Source organism: Salvelinus alpinus, chromosome 8 (genome assembly GCF_045679555.1).
Source record: "Salvelinus alpinus chromosome 8, SLU_Salpinus.1, whole genome shotgun sequence".
NCBI lineage: Eukaryota > Metazoa > Chordata > Actinopteri > Salmoniformes > Salmonidae > Salvelinus > Salvelinus alpinus.
In genome coordinates, this window is record NC_092093.1 from 32,827,254 (window position 1) to 32,854,664 (window position 27,411).

The window sequence follows — 27,411 nt, forward strand, 5'->3', positions numbered from 1 at the left end:
GAAACTTCTTTACAGATTAAGCTCTGTCATAGTAACTATGAGTCACGACCACTGAGGGGAGATGACCATCCTCATTCCCCCACCCCAGCAGGAGCGCGCACCTCCTCTAAACATCCCGATCTGCCCAATAATCTGGGAAAATAGAGGCATCTATCACAGTTTGCAAACAGGCCGCGGCGTGTCTCCGCTGTGAAAAATAGGTCCGCTGGTGATGAGGAGCCATTAGCGATGCTTCAGTTGTTGGAGATGAATTGAGCATTTACAGGGCTGTGTAGGATTTCATTAAGACTAGGTCTCATAGACAGACATTGTTTTGAGGAATCAGCCTCCGGGGACTACAGCGTGGGGATATTAACTTTCAGATACAGAAAAACGTGAGAGGAAATATGACACAGACCTCTCGATGGCCAAAATGCACACGGGCGCACACACACACTCTAAACATTCTTCAGAGCCGTTTGTCTGTCAGAAGCCGAGCATTCGTCTGTGGGGAAAACTGATCACTATCCCCAGCAAACGCAATTCTCCACACCGCAGACCAGGCCTGCTAATCTCACAGCTCATTAAACAAGCCGGCACCGTGCATCTCTCAGGGGCCCCAATTATCGATAAGGCAACACAACGCTCAGCGCGGGCCCCGCCGCCCGCCGAACCATCAACAGCTCAGCACAGGGAGTTATTTGTTAGATACATCTCTACGTCTCCCAGAAAGAGGACGAGCAACACTTTGTACCTCTCTTCAGACGGCCCTCTCTCTATCTGCCGGGGCTGCTGGGCTGGAGGGACTGTTCAAAGGGAAACACCATGCTCGGCGTTGCTAAGGCTCTTTGATTAAGGCACTGAAGGCACATGTTCATTCTAAAGATCAGAGCTTTGCCATTTACTGGGTAAAACCACAACACCTCTATAAGAGACAACAGCAGCCGTACAGTCTGGGAAACATAACTGGCGGCTGTGATTAGCAGATCTGTATAATGAAGGATGACTCAATGTACGGGCAGTATGGGCATAATGCATTTAAATGATGGATGGCTCACGTGGGAGGGATGTCTCAGCGGCTGGGAAATCATACAGCCCTATGGGACATAGACAGAGAGACAGGGCTGTGTCTGATACGTCTGACTGCTGAGCTGAACACAGACAGTTTGAAGGAGAGGGGGCTTAAAGAAGGTTGTTGGTTGATTGAGACACCACCAGGAAGCCTGTTTATGCCATGAGAGATGTCAGACGTACTAGTACTGTGGTGCTTGGATATGGCAGCCCTATAAGGGATGAGAAGAACAGGCCATGGTTCACTTCACACACACCTCTCAGGGGCAAAGACCAGGCAGGGCATTTCATATGAATTTGAGATATGCATTGCTGTCTAATACAAGCGAGAAACACGCCTCAAAGACCTCAATATATTTCCTGTTTTGTTTTCCAGGTATCCTCGCATCGTAACAGAAGGTGGATCTCACAGACCTGGCAGTGTGGTGCCAGGACAACAACCTCTCCCTCAATGTGAGCAAGACAAAGGAGCTGATCATGGACTACAGGAAAAGGCGGGCCGAACAGGCCCCCAGTTAAAATCGACGGGGCTGTAGTGGAGCGGGTCGAGAGTTTCAAGTTCCTTGGTGTCCACATCACCAACGAACTATCATGGTCCAAACACACCAAGACAGTTGTGAAGAGGGCACGACAACACCTTTTCCCCCTCAGGAGACTGAAAAGATTTGGCATGGGTCCCCAGATCCTCAAAAAGTTATACAGCTGCACCATCGAGTGCATCCTGACCGGTTGCATCACCACCTGGTATGGTAAGTGCTCGGCATCTGACCGCAAGGCGCTATAGAGGGTAGTGCGTACGGCCCCGTACATCACTGGGGCCAAGCACCTGCCATCCAGGACCTCTATATCAGGCAGTGTCAGAGGAAAGCCCTAAAAATTGTCAGAGACTCCAGTCACCCAAGTCATAGACTGTTTTCTCTGCTACCGCACGGTAAGCGGTACCAGAGTGCCAAGTCTAGGACCAAAAGGCTCCTTAACACCTTCTACCCCCAAGCCATAAGACTGCTGAACAATTAATCAAATGGCAACCAGAATATTTACATTAAAACCCACCTGCCCTCCCCATTTGTTTTGTACACTGCTGCTACTCGCTGTTTATTATCTATGCATAGTCACTTCACCCCTACCTACATGTACAAATTACCTTGACTAACCTGTACCCTCGCACATTGACTCGGTACCAGTACCCCCTGTATATACAGTTGAAGTTGGAAGTTTACATACACCTTAGCCAAATACATTTAAACTCAGTTTTTCACAAATCCTGACATTTAATCCTGTTAAAAATTCCCTGTCTTAGGTCAGTTAGGATCACCACTTTATTTTAAGAATGTGAAATGTCAGAATAATAGTAGAGAGAATTATTTATTTCAGCTTTTATTTCTTTCATCACATTCCCAGTGGGTCAGAAGTTTACATACACTCAATTAGTATTTGGTAGCATTGCCTTTAAATTGTTTAACTTGGGTCAAACGTTTCAGGTAGCCTTCCACAAGCTTCCCAGAATAAGTTGGGTGAATTTTGAATTATTTTGTATTTTATTTCATTTTTAATGATTTTTTTATTGAATATTTGAAACATACAATATACTTGCAGTGAAGCCGCTCAATAACTACATCATACCAGTCATCCAACAGATTCCCATTCAGAGCGACACACAGAAGCATCCAGGGTCAGTGTCCTGCTCAATGCCCTGACCGATCTACCACCAGGCCAAAAAACGGGAACCCCAACCCTCCAAGATCCCCCCCCACAGTTCCCCAATAGCTGTTGCTCAACCATTCGAGACCCCTCCCACAGTCCCCCCAAAAAGAAAAAAGAAATAAAAAAGACAATTAATTCCATTCCCCACCCCCCAAGAACCCCCTAATGCACCAACAACCAAGAGAATGAACTAAAGAGAAAAAAGGAAAAGACAGAAGAAAACAGCAAACAAAAATGCCCCCCAAAAGTATATACTATAAATTTAAAACAAAAGACATCAAGGACAACTGAAATCATAACAGCAATGCCAACTGTATATGTTTGTGTGCATGTCTGGCACTATTACATGTATGTGTGTGTTATTGTATGTGTTTATTTGAATGAGAGTGTGTGTATATGCATGTGTACAAACACCTGCACGGCATCAGCCTCAGGCAAACCGGCATTAGTTGTAAAAACACTGCCACTTAGTGTCATTCAAATGTACTTTTTATTATGTTTTATTTGAACCTTTTAAAAACTTTTATCTTTGACCATCATTCTATCTCTCACACAGTAACTCCACTCCCACTTGTCTCCAATTCCACATACCAACCCTCAGCTTCCCTCAGCCCATCCCATTTATCTCTGCTGGCCACCCACTTCGGGTTTCTACGCAACACATATCTTTCAACTATGCTGTGATGTTAAATGTACAATTTCAATCTATCTAATCGAATAGAATCCACAGATTGCGAGTTGAAGATAAATACTTTTACTAAGAGTATTGGTATATTAGTAATTGACTGACCCGGTCTCTCCAGATCTCCTAACAGTACTATTGCTAGGGTCAATTTTAGATCAATGCTATGCATTTTCAGCCATTCCTGAACCTGAGACCAGAAACAGGCTACCTGAGGGCAATACCAAAATAAATGGTCTATAAATTCTGTATCCTCACAAAAAAATCTGCAGAGCTTTGATGATTTTATGCCCCAAATATTCAACATTTTGTTGGTGGCAAGAATTATATATAATAATTTTAGCTGAAAAGCACGAAGTCTTGAATCTTGAGTTGTTTTATATATCAACTCATATCAACTATATAAACTCGCACCATAGAATCGGTACATAAAAAATGTTGAAATCTGTATGGCATAGTTGTCAACATCCTGGTCCTCAAATGAAACAGGTATACTTTCCTATTTATGCTATTTTTATTCCGTCGCCAGTTTTGATCCTTTATATTGGGCAGACAGACCAGTTCCCTACCTCCTCCCACTGCCACCTGCCTCCTCCATTTTTGGGGCAATGTTGTAATCAATTGGTTGAACTCTTGGATTGAGCAGACCTTTCCGTACAATTCTGATAACTCCATGAAGGACATAACTCTACAATTCCAATTTACAATATAATTTAAGAACAAAATACCCTTTTCAAACATCATTCCCATAAATACAGGTATTTTATCAACCAGCACATTTGAGTTCAGCCATAATATTTGTTATAATATTTGTTCTATCTTTTCAGGGGGATGAAATTGAAATTGTAGCCAGCTCTGCAATGCTTGTTTGAAAAAGAGAAATACTTTGAAAAATGAGACATGGCAATCTGCACAAAGGCAAAAAGGCAATTTTTAAACAATGGATGAGCTTTTCTTAGTAATCTACTTGAGAACCATTTAGTTTTCAAATAAAACGTTTGAATGAGTGAAGCTTTTAGAGAGAGCTTTAGTGCTTTTATATTTAATAATCTCAACCCACCCAATTCATATTCATTATATAGATAGGAATGTTTTATTTTGTCTGGTTTAGCGTCCCAGATAAAGCGAAATATTTTTTTCTCTTATGATTTGAAAAACGAATCATGAAGAGTAGGCAGCGCCATAAGTAAGTGAGTAAACTGAGATATAACTAAGGAGTTAAACAGGGCAATTTTTCCATAAATAGACAAGTATTTACCTCTCCATGGTTGCAGGATCTTGTCTATTTGTACAAGTTTTCTATTGAAATTCATTGTGGAGAGCTTATTTATATATTTTGTGATATGAATACCAAGTATGTCTACTTCACCATCAGCCCATTTTATAGGTAAACTGCATGGTAATGTAAAAGTTGTATTTTTTTACGATCCAATACGTAATATTGTACACTTATCATAATTAGGCTTTAGTCCAGAGAGTACAGAAAAGTTATCTAGATCTTTAATGAGACATTTCAGGGATCTAGCTTGCGGACTTACTATAAATGTAACGATTGTCGTCGGGAGAAGGAGAGGAGGACCAAAGTGCAGCGTGGTACGTATCCATAATACTTTTAATCAAGATGAATAAACGAACAAAAACAACAAAACGACCATTGAACAGTTCTGACAGGTGCAACAAACACTAACCAGACAATAACCACCCACAAACAAAAGTGGGAAAACAGGCTACCTAAGTATGGCTCTCAATCAGAGACAACGATAGACAGCTGACTCTGATTGAGAACCATACCAGGCCAAACACATAGAAATAGAAGACCTAGACCTACAACATAGAATACCCACCCACATCACACCCTGACCAAACTAAAAATAGAAACATACAAAGCAATCTACGGTCAGGGCGTGACAATAAAACTTGAGTCATCGGCATACATGGACAGTTTTGCTTTTAAGCCTTGGATTTCTAATCCTCTAATGTTGTTATTGGATCTGATTTTAATAGCTAACATTTCGATGGCCATAATGAATAGATATGGTGACAGTGGACACCCTTGTTTAACTCCTCTCGACAATTCAAAACTCTCTGAGAAGTAGCCGTTATTTACTATTTTACACCTGGGGTTACTATACATTATTTTTACCCATTTTATAAGAGAATTACCGAAATTGAAAAAATCCAGGCATTCATAAATAAAATCCAGTCTTACTTTATCAAATGCCTTTTCAAAATCCGCTATAAATACCATTCCTGGCTTCTTATATGTTTCATGATGTTCTATTATTTCTAGTAGTTGTCGTATATTATCTCCAATGTATCGTCCATGTAAAAAACCTGTATGATCAGGATGAACAATACCTTGTAAAACCCTTTTAATTCTGAGTGCTATGCATTTTGCTAGTATTTTTGCATCACAACATTGAAGTGTAAGGGGCCTCCAGTTTTTTAGATAGACTGGGTCTTTACATTTGCCATCTGGGTCTTGTTTTAATAATAGAGAAATCAAACCTTCCTGCTGAGTACCTGACAGACTACCATTTCTATAGGAGTAGTTAAAACAATCTAACAATGGAGCTTTTAGTATATCAAAAAATACTTGATATACCTCTACCGGTATGCCATCAAGCCCTGGGGTTTTTCCAGACTGAAAGGATTTAATAGCCTCAAAAAGTTATTCCTCTGTAATTTGGCCTTCGCACTGATCTTTCTGTACATTTGTTAATTTTCCATTTTTTATATTATTTGGAAAGAATTCCTTACCATAATCTTCATTCGGTGGGAAAGGATGAGACGGAAAAGAGAACATCTGCCTAAAATAATTAGCTTCCTCTTTTAAAATATAATTCGGAGAATCATAGATGACTCCGTCTTCAGTAACGAGTTTCTTCAAATAATTTTTGTTAGCGTTCCTGTATTGGAGATTCAGGAAGAATTTTGTGCATTTTTCGCCATATTCCATCCAGTTTGCTTTGTTTTTGTAATAGATTACATTAGATCGTTCTTGAATAAGTTCCTCAAGTTCTTTTTGTTTTTCCTCTAACTTATTTTGTATCTCTGTAGTATCGTTTTTATTGCTATCTACCTGTACTATTAGTTCATTGATTTCCCTTGTTAGTCTTGTCTCTTTAGCCAGAAACTGCTTTTTTATTATTGATGAATATTGAATTGAATGACCCCTGAAGGTACATTTAAAGGTATCCCAAACAATAAGGGGATTTGTTGAACCTATATTATACTGGAAAAATTCAGTTATAAATTATTTTGTCTTAGTTAAAAATAAGTTGTCCTCCAGTAAACTTTGATAAAATTTCCAATATCCCTGTCCACGTGGAAAATATATAAGAGTTATGTGAATGCCAATTAGATGATGATCCGATCGCATTCTGTCTCCTATTACATTTTTTAAACTTTTGATGCAAGAGAGAAAGAGACAAGAAAGTAGTCAAGACGACTAGCTTGATTAAGTCTCCTCCATGTACAGTGGGGAGAACAAGTATTTGATACACTGCCGATTTTGCAGGTTTTCCTACTTACAAAGCATGTAGAGGTCTGTCATTTTTTATCATAGGTACACTTCAACTGTGGGAGACGGAATCTAAAACAAAAATCCAGAAAATCACATTGTATGATTTTTAAGTAATTAATTAGCATTTTATTGCATGACATAAGTATTTGATCACCTACCAACCAGTAAGAATTCCGGCTCTCACAGACCTGTTAGTTTTTCTTTAAGAAGCCCTCCTGTTCTCCACTCATTACCTGTATTAACTGCACCTGTTTGAACTCGTTACCTGTATAAAAGACACCTGTCCACACACTCAATCAAACAGACTCCAACCTCTCCACAATGGCCAAGACCAGAGAGCTGTGTAAGGACATCAGGGATAAAATTGTAGACCTGCAAAAGGCTGGGATGGGCTACAGGACAATAGGCAAGCAGCTTGGTGAGAAGGCAACAACTGTTGGCGCAATTATTAGAAAATTGAAGAAGTTGAAGATGACGGTCAACCACCCTCGGTCTGGGGCTCCATGAAAGATCTCACCTCGTGGGGCATCAATGATCATGAGGAAGGTGAGGGATCAGCCCAGAACTACACGGCAGGACCTGGTCAATGACCTGAAGAGAGCTGGGACCACAGTCTCAAAGAAAACCATTAGTAACACACTACGCCGTCATGGATTAAAATCCTGCAGCACATGCAAGGTCCCCCTGCTCAAGCCAGCGCATGTCCAGGCCCATCTGAAGTTTGCCAATGACCATCTGGATGATCCAGAGGAGGAATGGGAGAAGGTCATGTGGTCTGATGAGACAGAAATAGAGCTTTTTGGTCTAAACTCCACTCGCCGTGTTTGGAGGAAGAAGAAGGATGAGTACAACCCCAAGAACACCATCCCAACCGTGAAGCATGGAGGTGGAAACATCATTCTTTGGGGATGCTTTTCTGCAAAGGGGACAGGACGACTGCACCGTATTGAGGGGAGGATGGATGGGGCCATGTATCGCGAGATCTTGGCCAACAACCTCCTTCCCTCAGTAAGAGCATTGAAGATGGGTCGTGGCTGGGTCTTCCAGCATGACAACGACCTGAAACACACAGCCAGGGCAACTAAGGAGTGGCTCCGTAAGAAGCATCTCAAGGTCCTGGAGTGGCCTAGCCAGTCTCCAGACCTGAACCCAATAGAAAATCTTTGGAGGGAGCTGAAAGTCCGTATTGCCCAGCGACAGCCTGAAGGATCTGGAGAAGGTCTGTATGGAGGAGTGGGCCAAAATCCCTGCTGCAGTGTGTGCAAACCTGGTCAAGAACTACAGGAAACGTATGAACTCTGTAATTGCAAACAAAGGTTTCTGTACCAAATATTAAGTTCTGCTTTTCTGATGTATCAAATACTTATGTCATGCAATAAAATGCAAATTAATTACTTAAAAATCATACAATGTGATTTTCTGGATTTTTGTTTTAGATTCCCGTCTCTCACAGTTGAAGTGTACCTATGATAAAAAATTACAGACCTCAGACCGCTTTGTAAGTAGGAAAACCTGCAAAATCGGCAGTGTATCAAATATTTCTTCTCCCCACTGTATATCTCACTAGGTCTGGGTTTTTTAGTCTCCAAATATCCACTTTTTCTAATGTGTCCATAATATTTGTGATTTCCTTAAGGGCACGGTGATGATAGTTTGTAGAGTGATTACCTTTACGGTCCATTGAGGTACTTAACACTGTGTTATAGTCCCCTACCATAATGATTAGATCATTTGTTGCCTGTAAGTTCAATAAATTGGTATAAATGTTTTCGAAGAAGTGTGGATCATCCTGATTTGGACCATATAGATTAATGAGCCAAATCTCTTTTCGTCCACTTTCATATTCAAAAGGATCCACCTTCCTTGCGAATCATTCCTATTTGCACATTCAGATTGAAATTTTTGTTAATTAATATCATCACACCCTTAGAGTTCCTTTGTCCATGACAGAAAATTATTTCACCACCCCATTCCTTTTTCCACGCAACTTCATCTAAGGATGTAGAGTGAGTTTCCTGTAAACAGTATATGTTATATTCCTTTTCTTTTAGCCATGCAAAGACTGATCATCTTTTTTTATAATCTGCTAAACCATTACAATTATAACTGGCTATACTTATTTCATCCCTTACCATAACTAGATACTATTCTCAGTCTAAATTGACCATAATTAGTGCTTGTAAAGTTACTGCCATCAGGGGTATTATGAACGTCAAAATTAGAGCTTTCAAATGTCTGATATTTAGAATTCAAGAAATAGGTTCTAGCAATATTTGTTTTACTCCCTTGCCTGTTTGCCTGTGAGCCAATGCCACAGATGTTAGAAAATTGAGACAAGATATTATGTGTGTAACAAATCTGAGTAGGTCGATGTGTATGATATTGGATGTGATATAATGAGAGTGTGTACGATGTCTATATAAGAGTAAGACTATAATGTGTGATGTCCAAATAAAAAATAACTCTGCCAATTTGCATGGTTGAGTGTCTAGGTGTGTAACATGTAGTGCGTATAGCCTTAACATTCATGATGATAATTGTAATCCATATTGTATCACCATCATAGTTGCATCATAATTACCTTTAACATAATTGAAAAACACATCCCAGCATTTCCACAGCAATTGACGTTTCACATGATCATGAAAGAGACCTTGCATTACTCTAGAGACGGCTTCACTACAGTACAAATGTATTACATACAATATGTTATTATTCCCCAATTCCCCTATTCTGATATCTTCCCCTTGCTTGTTGTAAACATCTATAAACTTGTAGACAAATACATAAAAAAGATAGACAAACAATAAACACATTACATTATAAAACAGTTCTCGACAATAAATTGAGGGAGAGAAGAGAAGAGAAAAGAGAGAGAAGAGAGCGAGATCAGGTGTGTGTGTGTGTGTGTATGTATAAGTCCGTATGTGTAAGAAAGCATGTAATTGAGTACGTGTGTGTTCATATCCACTTCATAATGTTCAGATATTTTTACAGTTCCCATACCTTCTTTTTTTTCATAACCTGAAGTCCCTGTAGAATTTAGTACAGCCACGGTGTTATGGAGCTGTCTTGGAATAGCTGTCCATCTACAAGAGTTTGTCCACAATGATAAAGGCACGCCTACCATCCTTCCTTTGTTGTCTTTGTACCGGATACAGGTGAATTTTGTCCCAATCCTCCTGTCAGAGCTGGTGTAACTGAGTCAGGTTTGTAGGCCTCCTTGCTAGCACATGCTTTTTCAGTTCTGCCCACAAATGTTCTATGGGATTGAGGTCAGGGCTTTTGTCACGCCCTGACCATAGTTTGCTTTGTATGTTTATATGTTTTGTTTGGTCAGGGTGTGATCTGAGTGGGCATTCTATGTTGTATGTCTAGTTTGTCTGTTTCTGTGTTTGGCCTGATATGGTTCTCAATCAGAGGCAGGTGTTAGTCGTTGTCTCTGATTGGGAACCATATTTAGGTAGCCTGTTTTGTCATTGTGGGTCGTGGGTGATTGTCTATGTGTAGTGTTTTGTGTTCAGCACTATTTTCTATATAGCGTCACGTTCGTTTTGTTGTTTTGTAAAGTTTGGTTAAGTGTTCTTCGTTATAATAAATAGAAGATGTATTCATATCACGCTGCGCCTTGGTCCTCCTCTCTTCCTCCATACGACGAACGTGACAGCTTTGTGATGGTCCACTCCAGTACCTTGACTTTGTTGTCCTTAAGCCATTTTGCCACAACTTTGGAAGTATACTTGGGGTCATTGTCCATTTGGAAGACCCATTTGCTACCAAGCTTTATCTTCCTGACTGATGTCTTGAGATGTTGCTTCAATATATCCACATAATTTTCCTTCCACATGATGCCATCTATTTTGTGAAGTGCACCAGTCCCTCCTGCAGCAAAGCACCCCCACAACATGATGCTGCCACCCCCGTGATTCACGTTTGGGATGGTGTTCTTCGGCTTGCAAGCATCCTCCTTTTTTCTCCAAACATAACGATGGTCATTATGGCCAAACAGGTCTATTTTTGTTTCATCAGACCAGAGGACATTTGTCCAAAAAGTACGATGTTTGTCCCCATGTGCAGTTGCAAACCGTAGTCTGGCTTTTTTATGGCGGTTTTGGAGCAGTGGCTTCTTCCTTGCTGAGCGACCTTTCAGGTTATGTCGATATAGGTCTCGTTTTACTGTGGATATAGACACTTTTGTACCTGTTTCCTCCAGCATCTTCACAAGGTCCTTTGCTGTTCTGGGATTGATTTGCACTTTTCGCACCAAAGTACATTCATCTCTATGACGGCTGCATGGTCCCATGGTGTTTATACTTGCATACTATTGTTTGTATAGATGAATGTGGTACCTTCAGGCATTTTGAAATTGCTCCTAAGGATGAACCAGACTTGTGGAGGTCTACAATTTTCTTCCTGAGGTCTTGGCTGATTTCTTTTGATTTTCCCATGATGTCAAGCAAAGAGGCACTGCGCTTGAAGATAGGCCCTGAAATACATCCACAGGTACGCCTCCAATTGACTCGAATTATGTCAATTAGCCTATCAGAAGCTTCTAAACCCATGACATCATTTTATGGAATTTCCCAAGCTGTTTAAAGGCACAGTCAACTTAGTGTATGTAAACTTCTGACCCACTGGAATTGTAATACAGTGAAATATAAGTGAAATAATCTTTGTAAACAATTGTTGGAAAAATGACTTGTGTTATGCACAAAGTAGATGTCCTAACCGACTTGCCAAAACTATAGTTTGTTAACCAGAAATTTGTGGAGAGGTTGAAAAACGAGTTTTAATGACTCCAACCTAAGTGTATGAAAACTTCCGACTTCAACTGTAGCCTCGTTATCGTTATTTTATTGTGTTACTTTTTATATATATTTTTACTTTCATTTATTTTGTAAATATTTTCTTAACTCTTCTTGAACTGCACTGTTGGTTAAGGGCTTGTAAGTAAGCATTTCAAGGTAAGGTCTATACTTGTATTCGGCGCATGTGACAAACAGTTTGATTTGATTTTGATTTGACATTGAAATAGCCTACAGTGAAAAAAAAAATGCTTTGCTGCCAGTGCCATTTTCATCTCCATAGGAAAAACTAAAACAAAACAAAAACCCTGTCGTAACCCTGACATAATAGCCTGCTTCTGTTGTGATAAAGGTCTGTCTGTCCTGATATGTCTGACTGCTGAGCTGAACACAGACAGTTTGAAGGAGAGGGGGCTTAGAGAAGGTTGTTGGTTGATTGAGACACCACCAGGAAGCCTGTTTATGCCATGAGAGATGTCACACGAACTAGTACTGTGGTGCTTGGATATGGCAGCCCTATAAGGGATGAGAAGAACAGGCAATGGTTCACTTCACACACACCTCTCAGGGGCAAAGACCAGGCAGGGCATTTCATATGCATTTGAGATATGCATTGCTGTCTAATACAAGCGACAATCACACCTCAAAGACCTCAATATATTTCCTGTTTTGTTTTCCAGGTATCCTCGCATCGTAACATGAGGTGGATCTCACATTGAAATAGCTAACAGTAAAAAAAAAAAATGCTTTGCTGCCAGTGCTATGTTCACCTCCATAGGAAACACTAAAACAAAACAAAACCCCTGCCATATTAGCCTGCTTCTGTTGTGAAAAGGGCCTGTCTGAGGTAATAGGTTTAGATGATTACTGTGTCACGGTGGAAAGCGAAGCCGTTTCCACTGCAGTAGGTACCCTGGCTCGTTGACCTCATTTTATTTGGCAAGTAGAGCTGTATTTGCCTTGTAACCTTGCTGAAGACTGACTAGCGTAGAAGTAGGTCCCCTCAGAAACAGCGGTGTGCCTGGGCCTGAACATCTCGCCATGGCCATGACAGAGGACCCAGGGCGTTAAACTTCATTTCAGTGATTTATGCCGATGAAGGGCACCGTTGTCAGAAGATGGGGCGGCTGGGAGTGCAGGTATTATGTCAAGTACATCTACTGCTCTCTAACTGATGCATCAGCTGAGTCCAGCCTCTCCTGTGTGTAATACTGTCTTTTACCTGCTAATTCTGTCAGCTGCGGCATAGCTATTGTTGACGTACAGTACGCAATAATTTAGCTCTTTGTTTCTGAGAACATGGCCTGTGTTAGTGATATAAAGCATCCGGTTTTGCTGCAGAAAGTGGAGGAATAGGGAGCAAACGGATGATGTGTTCAGCACAATACTTGTGCATAGCCTCTTGCTGTGGAGTGTGTTTGGGTGTGTGCTTTGCGTGCGCGTGGGAGGGAAGGAAAGCTGTCGCTTGTTCTTTCTCTAGAGGCCAGCACCCCAGTTCCCAACACACTGATGACACTTGCTCAAGCCATATCCAACAAGCCACACAGCTATTTAGTCGGGTGAATATACACAAGCAACAGAAGCCAGAGTGAGGAGAAAAGAGGGCTGTTGCCAAGGGAGATCTATGTATTCTATGTCCATTAGTGCTAAAGCTTTTCAGTCTGCACAATTAAAGGCACAGAAGGATTATTTAGATTCTAAAGTGTGTATGTGCATATACTCTTTCATATACGCTTTGAATAGAATGATCTATCATCATGCGTTGAGCTAATGTCTGGCCTCATTGTTAAGCCACTATATTTCCCCTGCTGTTAGGGAAAATACAACGCTGTTCATGGCCAATATACAATTATGCTGTTATACAAACTAATGCTGGCCCATCCGTATTGTTGTTGATATGTGGAATGCCAGTATGTGCCGGTGAGTCTGACCTGCATCCGGCTGTTCTCCAGTGCATTCTCCAGCTCTAGTTTGGCTGCAGCTGTCTCCTGCTGGTGGGTCTGCCGTAGCTGTTCTATGGCCGAGGCGTGGAGGTGGTTGAGCTCCGAGCGCAGAGAGGCTAGGAACCAGATAGAGAGAGACAGACCGGGTCCTTAGGGAGTTCCCCTCTATACACCACACAATAGAACAGGCCACCCTGGCTAATTAAAAACCCATTCATCATACAGTACATCCCCTACCTCTAACAAGCTACGTGATGGAATGTTCCAGCGTTGACCTTGATTCCTACAGGGAGGAGTGTGTTGTTCAGCTGCACTGTGTGTTTTAGTTTCCAATGGTTTTTCTGAGGGCTGCAAGTGTAGCATTTACCCAGCATGGTCCCCTATTGCTACATACAGTATGATCCTTCCCTCTGAAGGTCCTTACTCAGGGCTCTAGCCTCGTCTTACCCAGCATGGCCCTCGTTATTAGGGCACTAACCCGGTGTGTCTCCCTCCCTGCCAGGGCCCTTAACCCAGTGTGAGACCCTGTGACCATTCCCCATCAGGCCCTAACCCAGCCTGGCTCTTACTCAGCACGGCTCTTACCCAGCATGGCTTTTCCCTCGTCCTCCAGCTCGAAGCGTAGTGTCTGCAGCTCCTGCTCCGACTGCTGTTTGAGAGTCTCGATGCTGTGTCTGTGGGCCTCTCTCACAGACTGGAGCTCCATGTGGTGCTGCTGCCGCAGACGCTGCTCCAGCTCCTACACACAGAGGTCAAAGATCATGAGTGACACACAGGTTTAGGACAAACAAATGACATAGCAATTATTTTCTCGAACCTTTTGGCACGTATAACCGGTTTTCACCTGGTTGATGATGCTGGTTAACCAGAAAAAATAACCATTATGTTCATCCCTAGAAGGAATGGTCTGAAACGTATACGGAGAGTTCAGATGGTCAAGACAAAGAGGCACTGATCAGTTTGGGAGAATCTGGCAACAGCATCAGTTTAACTCAACCGGCATGTTGCTGTGGGACTAAGTGTAGTTCAGTAACATAAGGGCTGGGAGGTACTCGGGCAGTGGCATGGCACCAGGGAGGGCTAAAGGGGAAACCTTTGCATGGAGCCAAAATACATATTTTAGACAATACTGCTGATCACGTTGGAATTATTTTACAATCAATGAGCACTTAAGCATATCATCAGTAGCTTGATGCGGCTATTGGAAGGCTGCCCTATGTTTTCCAGCAACAGTCAGCAGAGGCAAATGTCACACATTACACCACTCCAAACTCAATTGAGAAGATAAAGCCGTTAACATGGCGAGGATACAGTCAAAATCTCACGAAAACACCTCTCATATAACACTAAAATCTCTTGAGAGTAGAGAAAGAGACATAGAGTGAAAGAGAGAAAGGAGAGAGTAGTGAGAGCAAGAGAAAGAGCGACAGAGACTGAGACAGAAAGAGAGAGACAGAGAAAAAGAGAGCGACAGAGACAGAGAGAGAGAGTGATAGCGGCTAAATCTAACTACAAACACAGACTTGTCCAACTGGCAAGGAAATAGCTGAATGGGAATGTGATGGAAATTTTATACATATGCTTTTCTTGTAACTAATTTCTGTGTTCTATTCATGTGCTATTCTAAAAACTAATTTCTGTGTTCATGCAAGTGACTGATTGAACGAATCCTCACTTATCAGTATCTGCAATTTGGCAGTACGCCCAGACCTTCTTTTGAGAACGAAAGATTTCTCCGTTTCAAGGTCTCAGCTTAGAGAGGAGCCTCGTGAGGTGTTGGTCTGTCACATGTTATGAAACAGTATTGGTCGGTCACATGAATGAAACAAAACGGTAATGATGAATGAATTATGCTAAATCATGCAAATATAACTTGTCTATGTTTAGCTGTATATAAAACAACTGCCGGGACTGCCCCAGCAGACATTCTGACAGACATTCTGAGGTTGTTGGAACCTCTCCAGCGCGCTGACAATAAACCATGATTCATTTAGGATTGACTTCGAGTGTCCCTGTGTAAGAATTTCCATGACAGGAACATCCAATAGACACGACACCAGATTGATAGGGATCAAACAAGATTAGAGATTAAGATGGAAATAGAAAGAGAACAGTGCATTTCAATCAACATATGACTTGTATAAGACCAAATCAAATAAGCCTTAAAGAGTAGGCTTGGGCTATATGCCATTTGTACCATATACCGACAGTATGATTTTCAATACCGTATAAAAAAAAATAAGAAAAACGGTATAATAACAATAATTGTTGTTGTTTTTTCAGGGTTGGGGGGGGGGCGCCCCCGCCTCGCGGGAGCTGCAGGGTTGCATGCTACGCCACAGTTTATAACTATAAATTAAGTATAACTGCAAGAAACGTAAGATGTGTCAAATAAATTCAATCCAGCTCAGGGCTCCAGTTATGCATCTGGTTTGCTAACTTGCTAGCTAAGTGGCTAGATGTCAAGATCAAGATTCTTGGTTACTGCAGAGACATTCAATCCTCTCCTGGATGAAGATCCCTGTTTGCTTTTTGAAACGTGGAAATAGTGCCCTTGTGTGCACTTCTAGTAATACGGTATACCCCGGAATGGTACCGAAACGGTATGATGATATGAAAATCTGGATACCACCCAAACCTATTAAAGAGTAAACAGGAATAAATCAGTGGTGACATGATGTTGCAATGATTCTGGTTGTTGAATGCCATACAACAGTTAGTGGTTGAGCCACAGCAGTGTGAAGCGTGTGTGTGTGTGTGTGTGTGTGTGTGTGTGTGTGTGTGTGTGTGTGTGTGTGTGTGTGTGTGTGTGTGTGTGTGTGTGTGTGTGTGTGTGTGTGTACAGTGCCTTGCAAAAGTATTTGGACCCCTTGGATTTCTTCACATTTTATTGTGTTACAAAGTGGGATTAACATTTATTTAATTGTACATTTTTTGTCAACAATCTACACAAAATACTCTGACGCCAAAGTGGAAGAAGAATTGGAACACTTTTTAAGATTAACAAAAATGTAATAACTCAAATATAGTCGTGGCATAAGTATTCAGCTCCCTGAGTCAATACATGTAAGAAACACCTTTGGCATTGATTACAGCCGTGAGTCTTCTTGGGTAAATCTATAAGAGCTTTGCATGCCTGGACTGTGCAATATTTGCCCATTATTCTTCTCTAAATTATTCAAGCTCTGTCAAGATGTTGGGGATCATGTCAATTTTCAAGTCTTGCCATAGATTCTTAAGCAGATTTAAGTGAACACTGTAACTTGGCCACTCAGGACCATTCACTGTTCACTGGCCTCTTGGTAAGCAACTCCAGTGTAGATTTGGCATTGTGTTATAGGTTATTGTCCTGCTGAAAGGTGAATTCCTCTCCCAGTCTGAAGCAGGTTTCCTTCTAGGATTTTGCCTGTACTTAGCTCCATCCCGTTTCTTTTTATCCTGAGAAACTCCTCAGTATTGCCGTCAAGCATACCCATACAGTACCATAATGCAGCCACCACAACGCTTGAAGGAGGTAGTTACTCAGTGATGTGTTGTATTTGCCCCGAACATAAGGCTTTGATTTAGGCCAAAAAGTATATTCCTTTGCTGTGTTTTTTTGCAGTATTACTTCAGTGTCTTGGAATATTCTGTATAATTTGTATTCTTCTTTTCACTCTGTTATTTAGGTCATTATTGTGGACACACTACAATGTTGTTGATCCATCCTCAGTTTTCTCCCATCACAGCCATTTAATAACTCAGTAGCTGTTTTAAAATCACCAATGGCCTCATGGTAACATCCTTCAGCAGCTTCATTCCTGTCCTATGTTCAGAAGGTCGACTGTATCTTTGATGTGTCTGGGTGGTTTAATACATAATCCACAGGATAATTCTTAAAGAGATATTCAATGTCTGATTTGTTATTTTTTACCCATCATTGCCCTTCTTTATGAGGCGTTTGAAAAAGCTCCCTGGTCTTTGTAGTTGAATCTGTCCTTGGAATTCAATACTTGACAGAGGGGCCTTAAAGATGTTGTATGTATGGAGGTCAGAGGAACGGTTAGTCATTCAAAAATCATGTCAACCCCTTTTATTTGACACAGAGTGAGTCCATGTAATTTATTATGTGATTTGTTAAGCCAAATTTTGGTCCTGAACTATGTTAGGCTTGCCTAAACAAAGGGAAAGAATACTTGTGCAACGACTATATTTTAGTTATAAATGTTTTATTTACCCCCCCCAAAAAAATCTTGCACTTTGACATTACAAAGTATTTTGTGTAGATTGATGACAAAAAATGACAACTAAATCAATTGTAACCCCTCTTTGTAACACAATAAAATGTGAAGAAATCTAAGGGGTCTGTGACAAATCATTTGTTGTTTTGAAACTGTACTCCAGCACTTTGGATTTGAAACGATACAATAACTATGGAATTAAAATGCTGACTGTCAGCTTTAATTTGAGGGTATTTTCAATCATATCGGATGAATCGTTTAGAAATTACAGCACTATTTTAACGTAGTCCCTCCATTGTAGGGGACCAAAGTATCGGGACAAATTCACTGTGTGTGTATTAATGTAGTCAAAAGTTTAGTATTTGGTCCCAGATTCCTAGCACACAATGATTACGTCAAGCTTGTGACTCTAAAAACATGTTGGATACATTGCTGTTTGTTTTGGTTGTGTTTCAGATTATTTTGTGCCCTATAGATGTGTCATTTTGGAGTCACTTTTATTGTACATAAGAATAGAACATGATTCTAAACAATTTTACATTAATGTTCAGACCCTTTACTCAGTACTTTGTTGAAGCACCTTTGGCAGCGATTACAGCATCGAGTCTTCTTGGGTATGATACTACAAGCTCTGCACACCCGTATTTGGGGAGTTTCTCCCATTCTCCCCTGAAGATCCTCTCAAGCTCTGTCAGGTTGGATGGGGAGCGTTGCTGCACAGCTATTTTCAGGTCTCTCCAAAGATGTTCGATCGGTTTCAAGTCTGGGCTCTGGCTGGGCCACTCAAGGACATTCAGAGACTTGTCCCGAAGCCACTCCTGCGATGTTTTGGCTTAGGGTCGTTATCCTGTTGGAACGTGAACCTTCGCCGCAGTCTGAGGTCTGGAGTGCTATGGAGCCGGTTTTCATCAAGGATCTCCCTGTACTTTTCTCCGCTCATCTTTGCCTCAATCCTAACTAGTCTCCCAGTCCATGCCACTGAAAAACATCTCCACAGCATGATGCTGCTACCACCATGCAACACCGTAGGGATGGTATTGGCCAGGTGATGAGCAGTGCCAGATTTCCTCCAGACGTGACGCTTGGCATTCAAGCCAAATCGTTCAATTTTGGTTTCATCAGACCAGAGAATCTTGTTTCTCATGGTCTGAGAGTCCTTTAGGTGCCTTTTGGCAAACTCCAACCGGGCTGTCATGTGCCTTTTACTGAGGGGTGGCTTCCGTTTGGCCACTCCACCATAAATGCCTGATTGGTGGAGTGCTGCAGAGATGGTTGTCCTTCAAGAAGGTTCTCCCATCTCCACAGAGGAACTCTGGAGCTCTGTCGGGTTCTTGGTCACCTCCCTGACCACGGTTCTTGTCCCCCGATTGCTCAGTTTGGCCGGGCGGCCAGCTCTAGGAAGAGTGTTGGTGGTTCCAAACTTCCAGAAATTTTTTGTTACCCTTCCCCAGATCTGTGCCTCGACACAATCCTGTCTCGGAGCTCTTCGGACAATTCCTTCGACCTCATGGCTTGGGTTTTGCTCTGACATGCACTGTCAACTGTGGGACCTTATATAGACAGGTGTGTGCCTTTCCAAATAATGTCCAATCAATTGAATTTCCCACAGGTGGCCTCCAATCAAGTTGTAGAAAGATCTCAAGGATGATCAATGGAAACAGGATGCACCTGAGCTCAATTTCGAGTCTCATAGCAAAGGGTCTGAATACTTATGTAAATAAGGTTTTTTATTTTTATTTCTAAAAACCTGTTATCGATTTGCCATTATTGGGTATTGTGTGTAGATTGTTTAAATAAATTAAAATCTCAGCAATTTTAGAATAAGGCTGTAACGTAACAAAATGTGAAAAAAGTCAAGGGGTCTGAATACTTTCCAAAGGCACTGTAGATGTGAATTGTTAGCCGGTGGTCCGTGCATTGTGTTTGTGCATTAGCCAACTCCTCTGTGTGTTTGTTAATGTATAGCTTGGCAATGATAGAGGAGCTGGCTACAGTACACGGTATGAGACTAGGCAAGTTAATTACCTGTATCTTTTGTCTCAGGTCTAAAACCCTGTGTCTGTTAAGTGTGTGTGCACACACCGGGTAGTTTGTCAATCTTAACTCCATTGCAGTCAGTCAATAACCATGAATTAGCTGTTAGAAACACATGTAGAGGGAGAGAGCCTATTTCATTGTGTGCCTATTCATTCAGCTGATACTGTGTAAGCCTGGGCACGAATGAAAAATAAGATAAGATTGAACGGCGCATAATCTATAGCTTGAAAGAACCTCAAACTTCATACCTCGAAAGAACCTCAACCTTCATACCTCGAACTAGGTGATTTGCTGAAATCGGGACACCGTGAAAAAGTAGCTCCTAGTTTGGATGTTAAAGTATGTGTGGAGAAGATTTGTAAGCGTTTTAATTAGCCTTGTATAACAGTGCCTGTCATGTAAATAGATCATATCAGTGGATATGTGTTTCCACTGTAGGCAAGGTGAAACTAGATTTGTCCCTAATGCCTCAAACAAGACAATTCAGTTTGCTTTGCTAACAGGCTAAATGCCTTAGTCCTCAGAAAATGTGTCTAGAACAAACTAAACCCTTAATACATTTACCCCTGCAAAGGTTTTTACATTTTAGAACAACTTTGAGTCAACCTAGCCCCTATTCAAGAGCGAACATCTATTGAGATAAATGTGTCCTTAGGGTGTGGTATATTTTTTAATTAGCAGACATGAAAGACTTTTCGGCCCATTCAATCACCGATGACTCATGGGTCTTTTGCTTCTAATCCAATCTGTGGCTGGAGAGGTGAGACAGAATGCTTGGGGACATTCAGTCAGCTTTGCACAACGCCTGCATGAGCACTTCACATAAATTCCATCCAAGGGTTTTTGAATGTCAAAAAGATGCCTCAGAGTAAGGTTGAATGTATTTCAAAATGTCCTTGACTGTATAACGGAATGTTAAGTGCAGAAAAAAATGTATTTCTTCCTTTTTCTTTGGAAGGGAAGGTTCAGTGTTAGTTGAAAAAGTCAATGTCTTAATATTTTTCAGAAGTCTATATTTTCATGTATTGGGTATGTCTGGATTGGCAAATGAGTTTTGATTCATACTTCAACCTTCATTATGAAATGCCCAGACTAGTATTGAGATGTCAGTATTTTGGGGTATAGTCAGTAAGTCTGTTATATGTAAAGATGGAGAGAGGGGCATTACTGTTATGCCAAAAAGTGGTACCCGCTCTTCGGCTATCAGTGTTTCATTTTTGTGAGGAGCAAATGCAGCCTTCTCCAGCTAAGATTGTGCCACAGTGAACCCAGCAGCCCGGTTGCATTTACATATCAAACACCGGTGAATAATGAACACAACCCATCACCTTGCTGTTCTAGACCTTCACAGTTTGCCCATGTATGAGCCTGGCTGGCAGTCTGCCTTTCAAGCATGAACCCATGCGACTAAATGTATGACCCGCGCTGATCGATATAGCTACCTCTCGCTACACAACTCACTCTCATGTCCTATAAAAGAGCTTTAGGAGCAGAGAGGCTGATTTAAAAAGATCTGGATCTGAGCATGAAGCTAATGCTAACACTGGGACTCCTGGATGACTGGCTTATGGATCAGAGTTATTGCCCCCGGCTGTGCTGACAGCAAACTCATCACCATCTGAATTACTATTACACAGATGCCTCGCCAGATTCCTCAGACGTTCCCATACTATTACATTACTTCACTACATTACTCATAAGCTGCTGTAAAGATTCCCTGGAACAATATTAGCTGTGTTGCATCGTAATTTCATCAAAAACTATGCTGCTGCTGCTCCGTAGCCTATTCGTTTTAAAGTGAAAGGAACTGAAAATCAGTGTGTGTCCTAAACAGCAATAATTCAATCAGTGTCAGGTCCAAATCACTGATCCGCTCAGAAGTCAACCGCTCCACGTCTCTGGTAATGTTGATGGACTCACTGTTGCAAAAGTCCATCTAGCCACATCACCAGCTATTTCACCAGTATATCTCCACTGTCTCTCCTCATTCTCTGCACCCGACTGATATCCAGTCTTACTGACACATCAGAGTCTATACTGGCCCATCATGCCTCAAATATCTAATCTAATGCTCTAACATCACAATTGGGTATATTTCACACGGGCAGTGACTCTGGCAGTCAGATAGGTGTCACAGAGTTCTGCTCTGAGCCAGGTTCTAAATGGTCACACCTTGAGGTCGTGCTGACGGGTCTCCTCCAGGTCCTGCATGGCGCAGCAGTGGGCCTCCTGCAGGCTGTGTTCCCTGCGCTGGTACTCCAGCTGCAGCTCCTGGAGCTGCTGGCTCAGATGCTCCCTCTCCTGACTGAACTGGGCCTGCAGCTGCTGCAGGGAGCTCTGTGACTGAGACAGCTGCATCTCCAGACTCTGCTTCAGCAACGAGATCTGACGAAAGGGAGAAGTAGAGAAGGAGAGAAAGGAAAAGGAGAGAGAGAGACGGTGTAGAAAAAAGAACAGCTTGGATCAGATTGCACGTAGTGTCATTAGTTCCTATATTACAGGTTTGCGAGACCTGTCTGTATACTTCATTCACTAACCTAGGCCTACTTCGTTAGACAAAAACAGATATACATTTTTAACGCTAGCTTGTTATGACCTGAAGAAAGAGGGTGCATCAAAAAGTCATTTTGAAACCAATTATACCCTCATAATCCTTATTTCAATATGGTAGGCCTGCAGCAACTTTGGCTACTTTGCAATGGTAGAAAAAGTAAAAGTGAAAGTCACCCAGTAAAATACTACTTGAGTAAAAGTCTAACAGTATTTGGTTTTAAATGTACTTAGTATCAAAAGTAAATGGAATTGCTAAAATATACTTAAATATCAAAAGTAAAAGTATGAATGATTTCAAATTCCTTATATTAAGCAAAACATTTTTTACATTTACGGATAGCCAGGGGCACACTCCAATACTCCAACATGAATTTACAAACAAAGCATGTGTGTTTAGTGAGTCCGCCAGATCAGAGGCAGTAGAGATGACCAGGGATGTTCTCTTGATAAGTGCGTGAATTGGACAATTTTCCTGTCAAAATGTAACGAGTACTTTTGGATGTCAGGGAAAATGTATGGAGTAAAAAGTACATAATTTTTTTAGGAATGTAGTGAGGTAAAAGTAAAAGTTGTCAAAAATATAAATAGTCAAGTAAAGTACAGATACCCCCCAAAAACGACTTAAGCAGTACTTTAAAGTATTTTTACTTAGGTACTTTACACCAATGCTGCTTTGCAGCCTTTGGCGGCACCCTACACGTACTGTTGTGTATGTGTGATCAACGGCTCAGTGTGTGATCAACATGAGAACTCAGTCACGCCATATTAATCAGCCAGGCCTCATTAGGAGTTACAGCCTATTACTACAGAGTATTATTACTGTGAATAATGAGACCGACCGGGACCTAAGCAGGAGAGGTGGAACGTGTGGGAGGAAAAGATCCACAGTGGTGACACCTCCATAAGTCACCCTGACTCTGCTGCTAGCTGAGTCAGGGTGACTCAGGAAGCATCTGGAGCTACACCGTTAAGTAGGAGCTCAGAGTTAGAATGCGCTCCTTCCCTCCCACATGCAGAGATTTTTCCAGCACCTGTGTAATAAAAAATGTGGACAACAAACAGTATGGAGTGGACAGTGCATTATCAATGTTATAATGCTGTGACGTGTATTCGTTTGGCTCTGGGCGGAACATAACATAGTGATACTGTGGACATGGCAGACAGACTGCAGTGATCTAAGTGGAGTCAGTAGACGTGTCTGTGGGTTCATGCCAGTGAGGGACTAGTGGGCTTTAGTGGTGATCAAGCTGTGGGGTGCTGCTGACACTAAAGTGGGGCCATTGACAGAAGACATTCACACCTCCATTAGAATCAATACCTACACTGCCTTGGAGTGAACAAGAGGCGACACACAGGATCTGTATAGCTGTAATGCTCACTGTGTGCCAGACTTATTATCAGAGTCATCTGCTGCAGGGCCAAATGTGTGACTACTATCAAAATGGCACTACTCGTCATCCCTGATAGAATCACAACCACTTGTGAAGAGGGATAAGAGGCTGCTGAATGCCTTCCATTGGGACCTGAGCGCAAACAACAACATTCCTAACTCAGAGGAGACTCAGATGTGGTTATTATGGCACAACAAAGAGAGCAGGAGGTACAGTAAATCACACGCCACTCAGAGAGGCTGTAATTCTGTCTCATCAAAATAACAGAAATGTACACCTTTCACAGTGTCAGGAAGAGGAAAAACCCTCCAGTGTGATGTGCACCAGGAGTCAGTTACAGAGCATAAAGAGAATATCAATGTTCAGAAGAAGGCAGATTTAGGTAATCAGTGTTTCATGCGTGTTGCCTGGGAACTGGGTGACGTTGGTTCACTGCAGTAGCAACCAGTCACAGTGGTTCTATAACAACCCTCTCTGTATAGAGACAAGGAGTGAAGAGAGAAACCACACACACACACGTTGGCACATTCAACACTGCAAGTGTCCCCCACAAGAAGCACTCACCTGCGTACAGCACGCTGTAACGAAAGGAAAATGGACGCTGTAAAACCAGCATCGTTAGTGCAAACCAGGCCAAGTCCACACAACGCCATCATGCTAGCCACGCACACCAGTTGAATATACTGGTATTTGTCTGTAAACACACTATAGTGAGGGAGAAACAAAGAGCGCCAAGTGGAGCAGGTGTGTAAGTAGACTAAAAGCTCAGACACACCGGTAGGACTGTCCAACGTTTGCCTGCCGACAATACTTAGCACCTCTGAACAGAGTGTTGGCAGTCCATCTAATTTGTGTTCACACAGCAAAGACCTTGGAAGTGGTCAGCCACTCAGCCTAAAATACTAAATACTCCAAACCAGAAGGTGGCAGTAGCATTGTTTGGCAATGCATATCTGTGCCCGTTGTGGCGGTATTGCTTACGGTCTAGATTCCAAGTTATCTACGCTAATGTTGCTATTTTGTAGAAAGACCTTGTTGATACTAGCCTGATGGCCACAGCTAGATAACTACTTAGCAAGATGACAAAGAAACAATTTAATTCACTCTCCATAATCCCATACTGCAAGTGCCAGCCGATAGCCAAATGTTTAGCCTAACATTAGCATATTCGCTAAATAGGGCAACATAACTAGCTAGCTAAGGACACTGCACTAACTCAGCGGCTAACACAGGCAGTTGTTTCATGGAAACTAGCTAATCCATTATGATTTAATTCTAACGTCAGTGGTTAGCTAACTTGGAGGAAGTGCTTAGTTTTGTGTGCATTGCGTCTGTGCACTTAGCTAGTTACCATCCCATAGCCTACATTGCATATAAAGTGTGACTGGCTCATCCATAGATGTACGGAGGAAATGCCCTCATTTCCCCTTTTTTTTTTTGGCTCCCCCCCTGGGGGTCGTGCTCTCTGATTGGCTCAAAGTCAAGTTGTAGACCACTGACAAGAACAGCGATTCCGTAGATTCGTCGCTACCGGATTGGCACGCAGCATCTATCGCTTTTCTTCTAGCAAGAGAAGGAACAGCCTCCCTCTGTGATAAGTACTTATCGTCAGTCTATCGGCAGTGAGATTCTCAGTGTGTTTCATGCTTACATTACTGATTGACTTATGTTTAGCTTCACTGAGCTGAGTGGCGCTATGGGTGTGAACAAAATACACAGGAACACAGGGAAACATTCAGGAGTCAACAATGTCAAAACAAAGGCAAAAAATATATAAAAGGGGCAGAGAGGGGAGGGAAGCCAGGTTTGGGTAGCTCTTTATCAGGGAGTTGTTGGAGTATTATGAGGGATAGCCAAGTTGGTGAGTACAGAGGAGCCCTTTTTCTCTAGATGATTGAAAACAACAGGAAAAGATGAGCAGCACTGCCTATTTCAATGTTTGAATGGATAACAAGACACTGTGAAATATGGTGATATCTCAGTTCAGTAAAAAAAAAAATGAAATTACTTACTACTGTCAAACCTAATTATTATCTGTGAAATGCCCTGAATGTTAATGCCATTAGCAAGTACAAGTGCATTAAAAGTTTTCGTTTTTAATTCGATTTGATTGGCCCATTCAGTCCCCTCCACAGGGCTGCCAGTGCCAGTTTGGGAAGACTTCAAATGTCATCATTTGAATAGATATCCAATAAATTCCCCATGTTTTATCTTCATACACTTTGTGTGAGTGACAGTGCTAGCTGTAGCTGTGGTGGGAGTTACAGCTAAGTAGCAGAACAGGCTTCTCAGCAGTCTCTCATTGTCATGGCTGGTATCTGCATGTGTACGGCGAGGCCCTGAGCACTCTCTTCTCACCTATTCATGGACATTTGAAAGTGGATGATTTAATATGGTATGACATACACTTCCAAAATATTTCATTATATTTTGGGTTAAGTGGTGGAAATGTATAACCTATACTCTTGACCTTACAGTATGTAAAGTAGTCACGGAATCCCTATATAAATCCCAGCTCAACAAAACACTTTGCACTGATGGGACTAGTGGACAGACAAACGACGTAGTCCTTTTACTCTCCATGTATCCTGGAGCCCAGTCATAATGTGGACATGGGGCAGAGTATGCTGTGTATATCACAGTCAAGGTCTTCACAGGTCCAGCCGAAAACCCGTGACCCAACCGGGTCGGATCCGAAATTCTGTAGTTGACTCTCAGATGTTGTGCCAACAGAGATTCTGGGTTCGAGTCCAGGCTCTGTCGCAACCGCGACCGGGAGGCCCATGGGACGGCAACACAAGTAGCCTCAATTAGCCAACCCAGCTAGCTTAACTAGCTAGCTTCTCTTCATGGTTTGATGCAGTCAAAACAGGTGCTATGTAATCAGATTGGTTGATAAATAACCTAGATTTGACAGCTAAAAGTTAGTAACTAGCGTGAGTTGGCTTGGTTGCTGTGGTCTCTCTCTCCCTCCTCTTTGTGACATTCAGCCACATATAAACACACACACCGCATGACCCCTGCCCTGCTTGCTGCTCCTTCATTCCTCTCTTCCTCCCTCAGTGCCTGCATAAACAGCTTCAGTTTAATTATCTGCTGCTTCCCTCACTCGGACCGGATCAGACCGAGTCTGGACCCGAAAAGGCTCTTTACGGGGCCAGGTCCGGTTGTCCTCTAGTCCATTTATTTATTCGGGTAGGATCTGGGGAGGAAAGCCCCGGGTCCATTTCGGGAATGGGTTCAACTTTTTGGACCCGAGAACACCTCTATATCACAGGAACCAGCTGTAGTGTGGTGCAGCAGGGTGAGGGTGGACTGTCTCTTACCTGCTCCAGTAGGTCCTCCACCTTCCTCTGCCAGCTCTCGCGGGCACTGCTCAGCTCCTGCTCCTTGTTCTGGGCCAGCTGGGTGAGGGCTGCCCTCTTGACATCCTCATGATCCTCCCGTAGCTCCTCACGTAGCTTCTTACACTCCTGCCTGTGGACACACACCAAACGCAC

The 27,411-nt window shown here is 42.1% G+C and overlaps 1 protein-coding gene across 5 annotated transcripts in view; it reads right to left on the reverse strand.

The window, feature by feature from the left end:
* LOC139582985 (protein FAM184A-like) overlaps positions 1-27,411 on the reverse strand; it is a 183,296-nt gene that overhangs the window by 23,120 nt on the left and 132,765 nt on the right. For all 5 annotated transcript variants that reach the window (XM_071413547.1, XM_071413546.1, XM_071413549.1 and 2 more), the window contains 4 exons: positions 27,238-27,388; positions 22,140-22,352; positions 14,296-14,449; positions 13,699-13,826 (listed from right to left, as the gene is read on the reverse strand). In XM_071413547.1, coding sequence (XP_071269648.1) covers positions 13,699-13,826; positions 14,296-14,449; positions 22,140-22,352; positions 27,238-27,388 — 646 coding nt within the window. The remainder of the gene's footprint in view (positions 1-13,698; positions 13,827-14,295; positions 14,450-22,139; positions 22,353-27,237; positions 27,389-27,411) is intronic.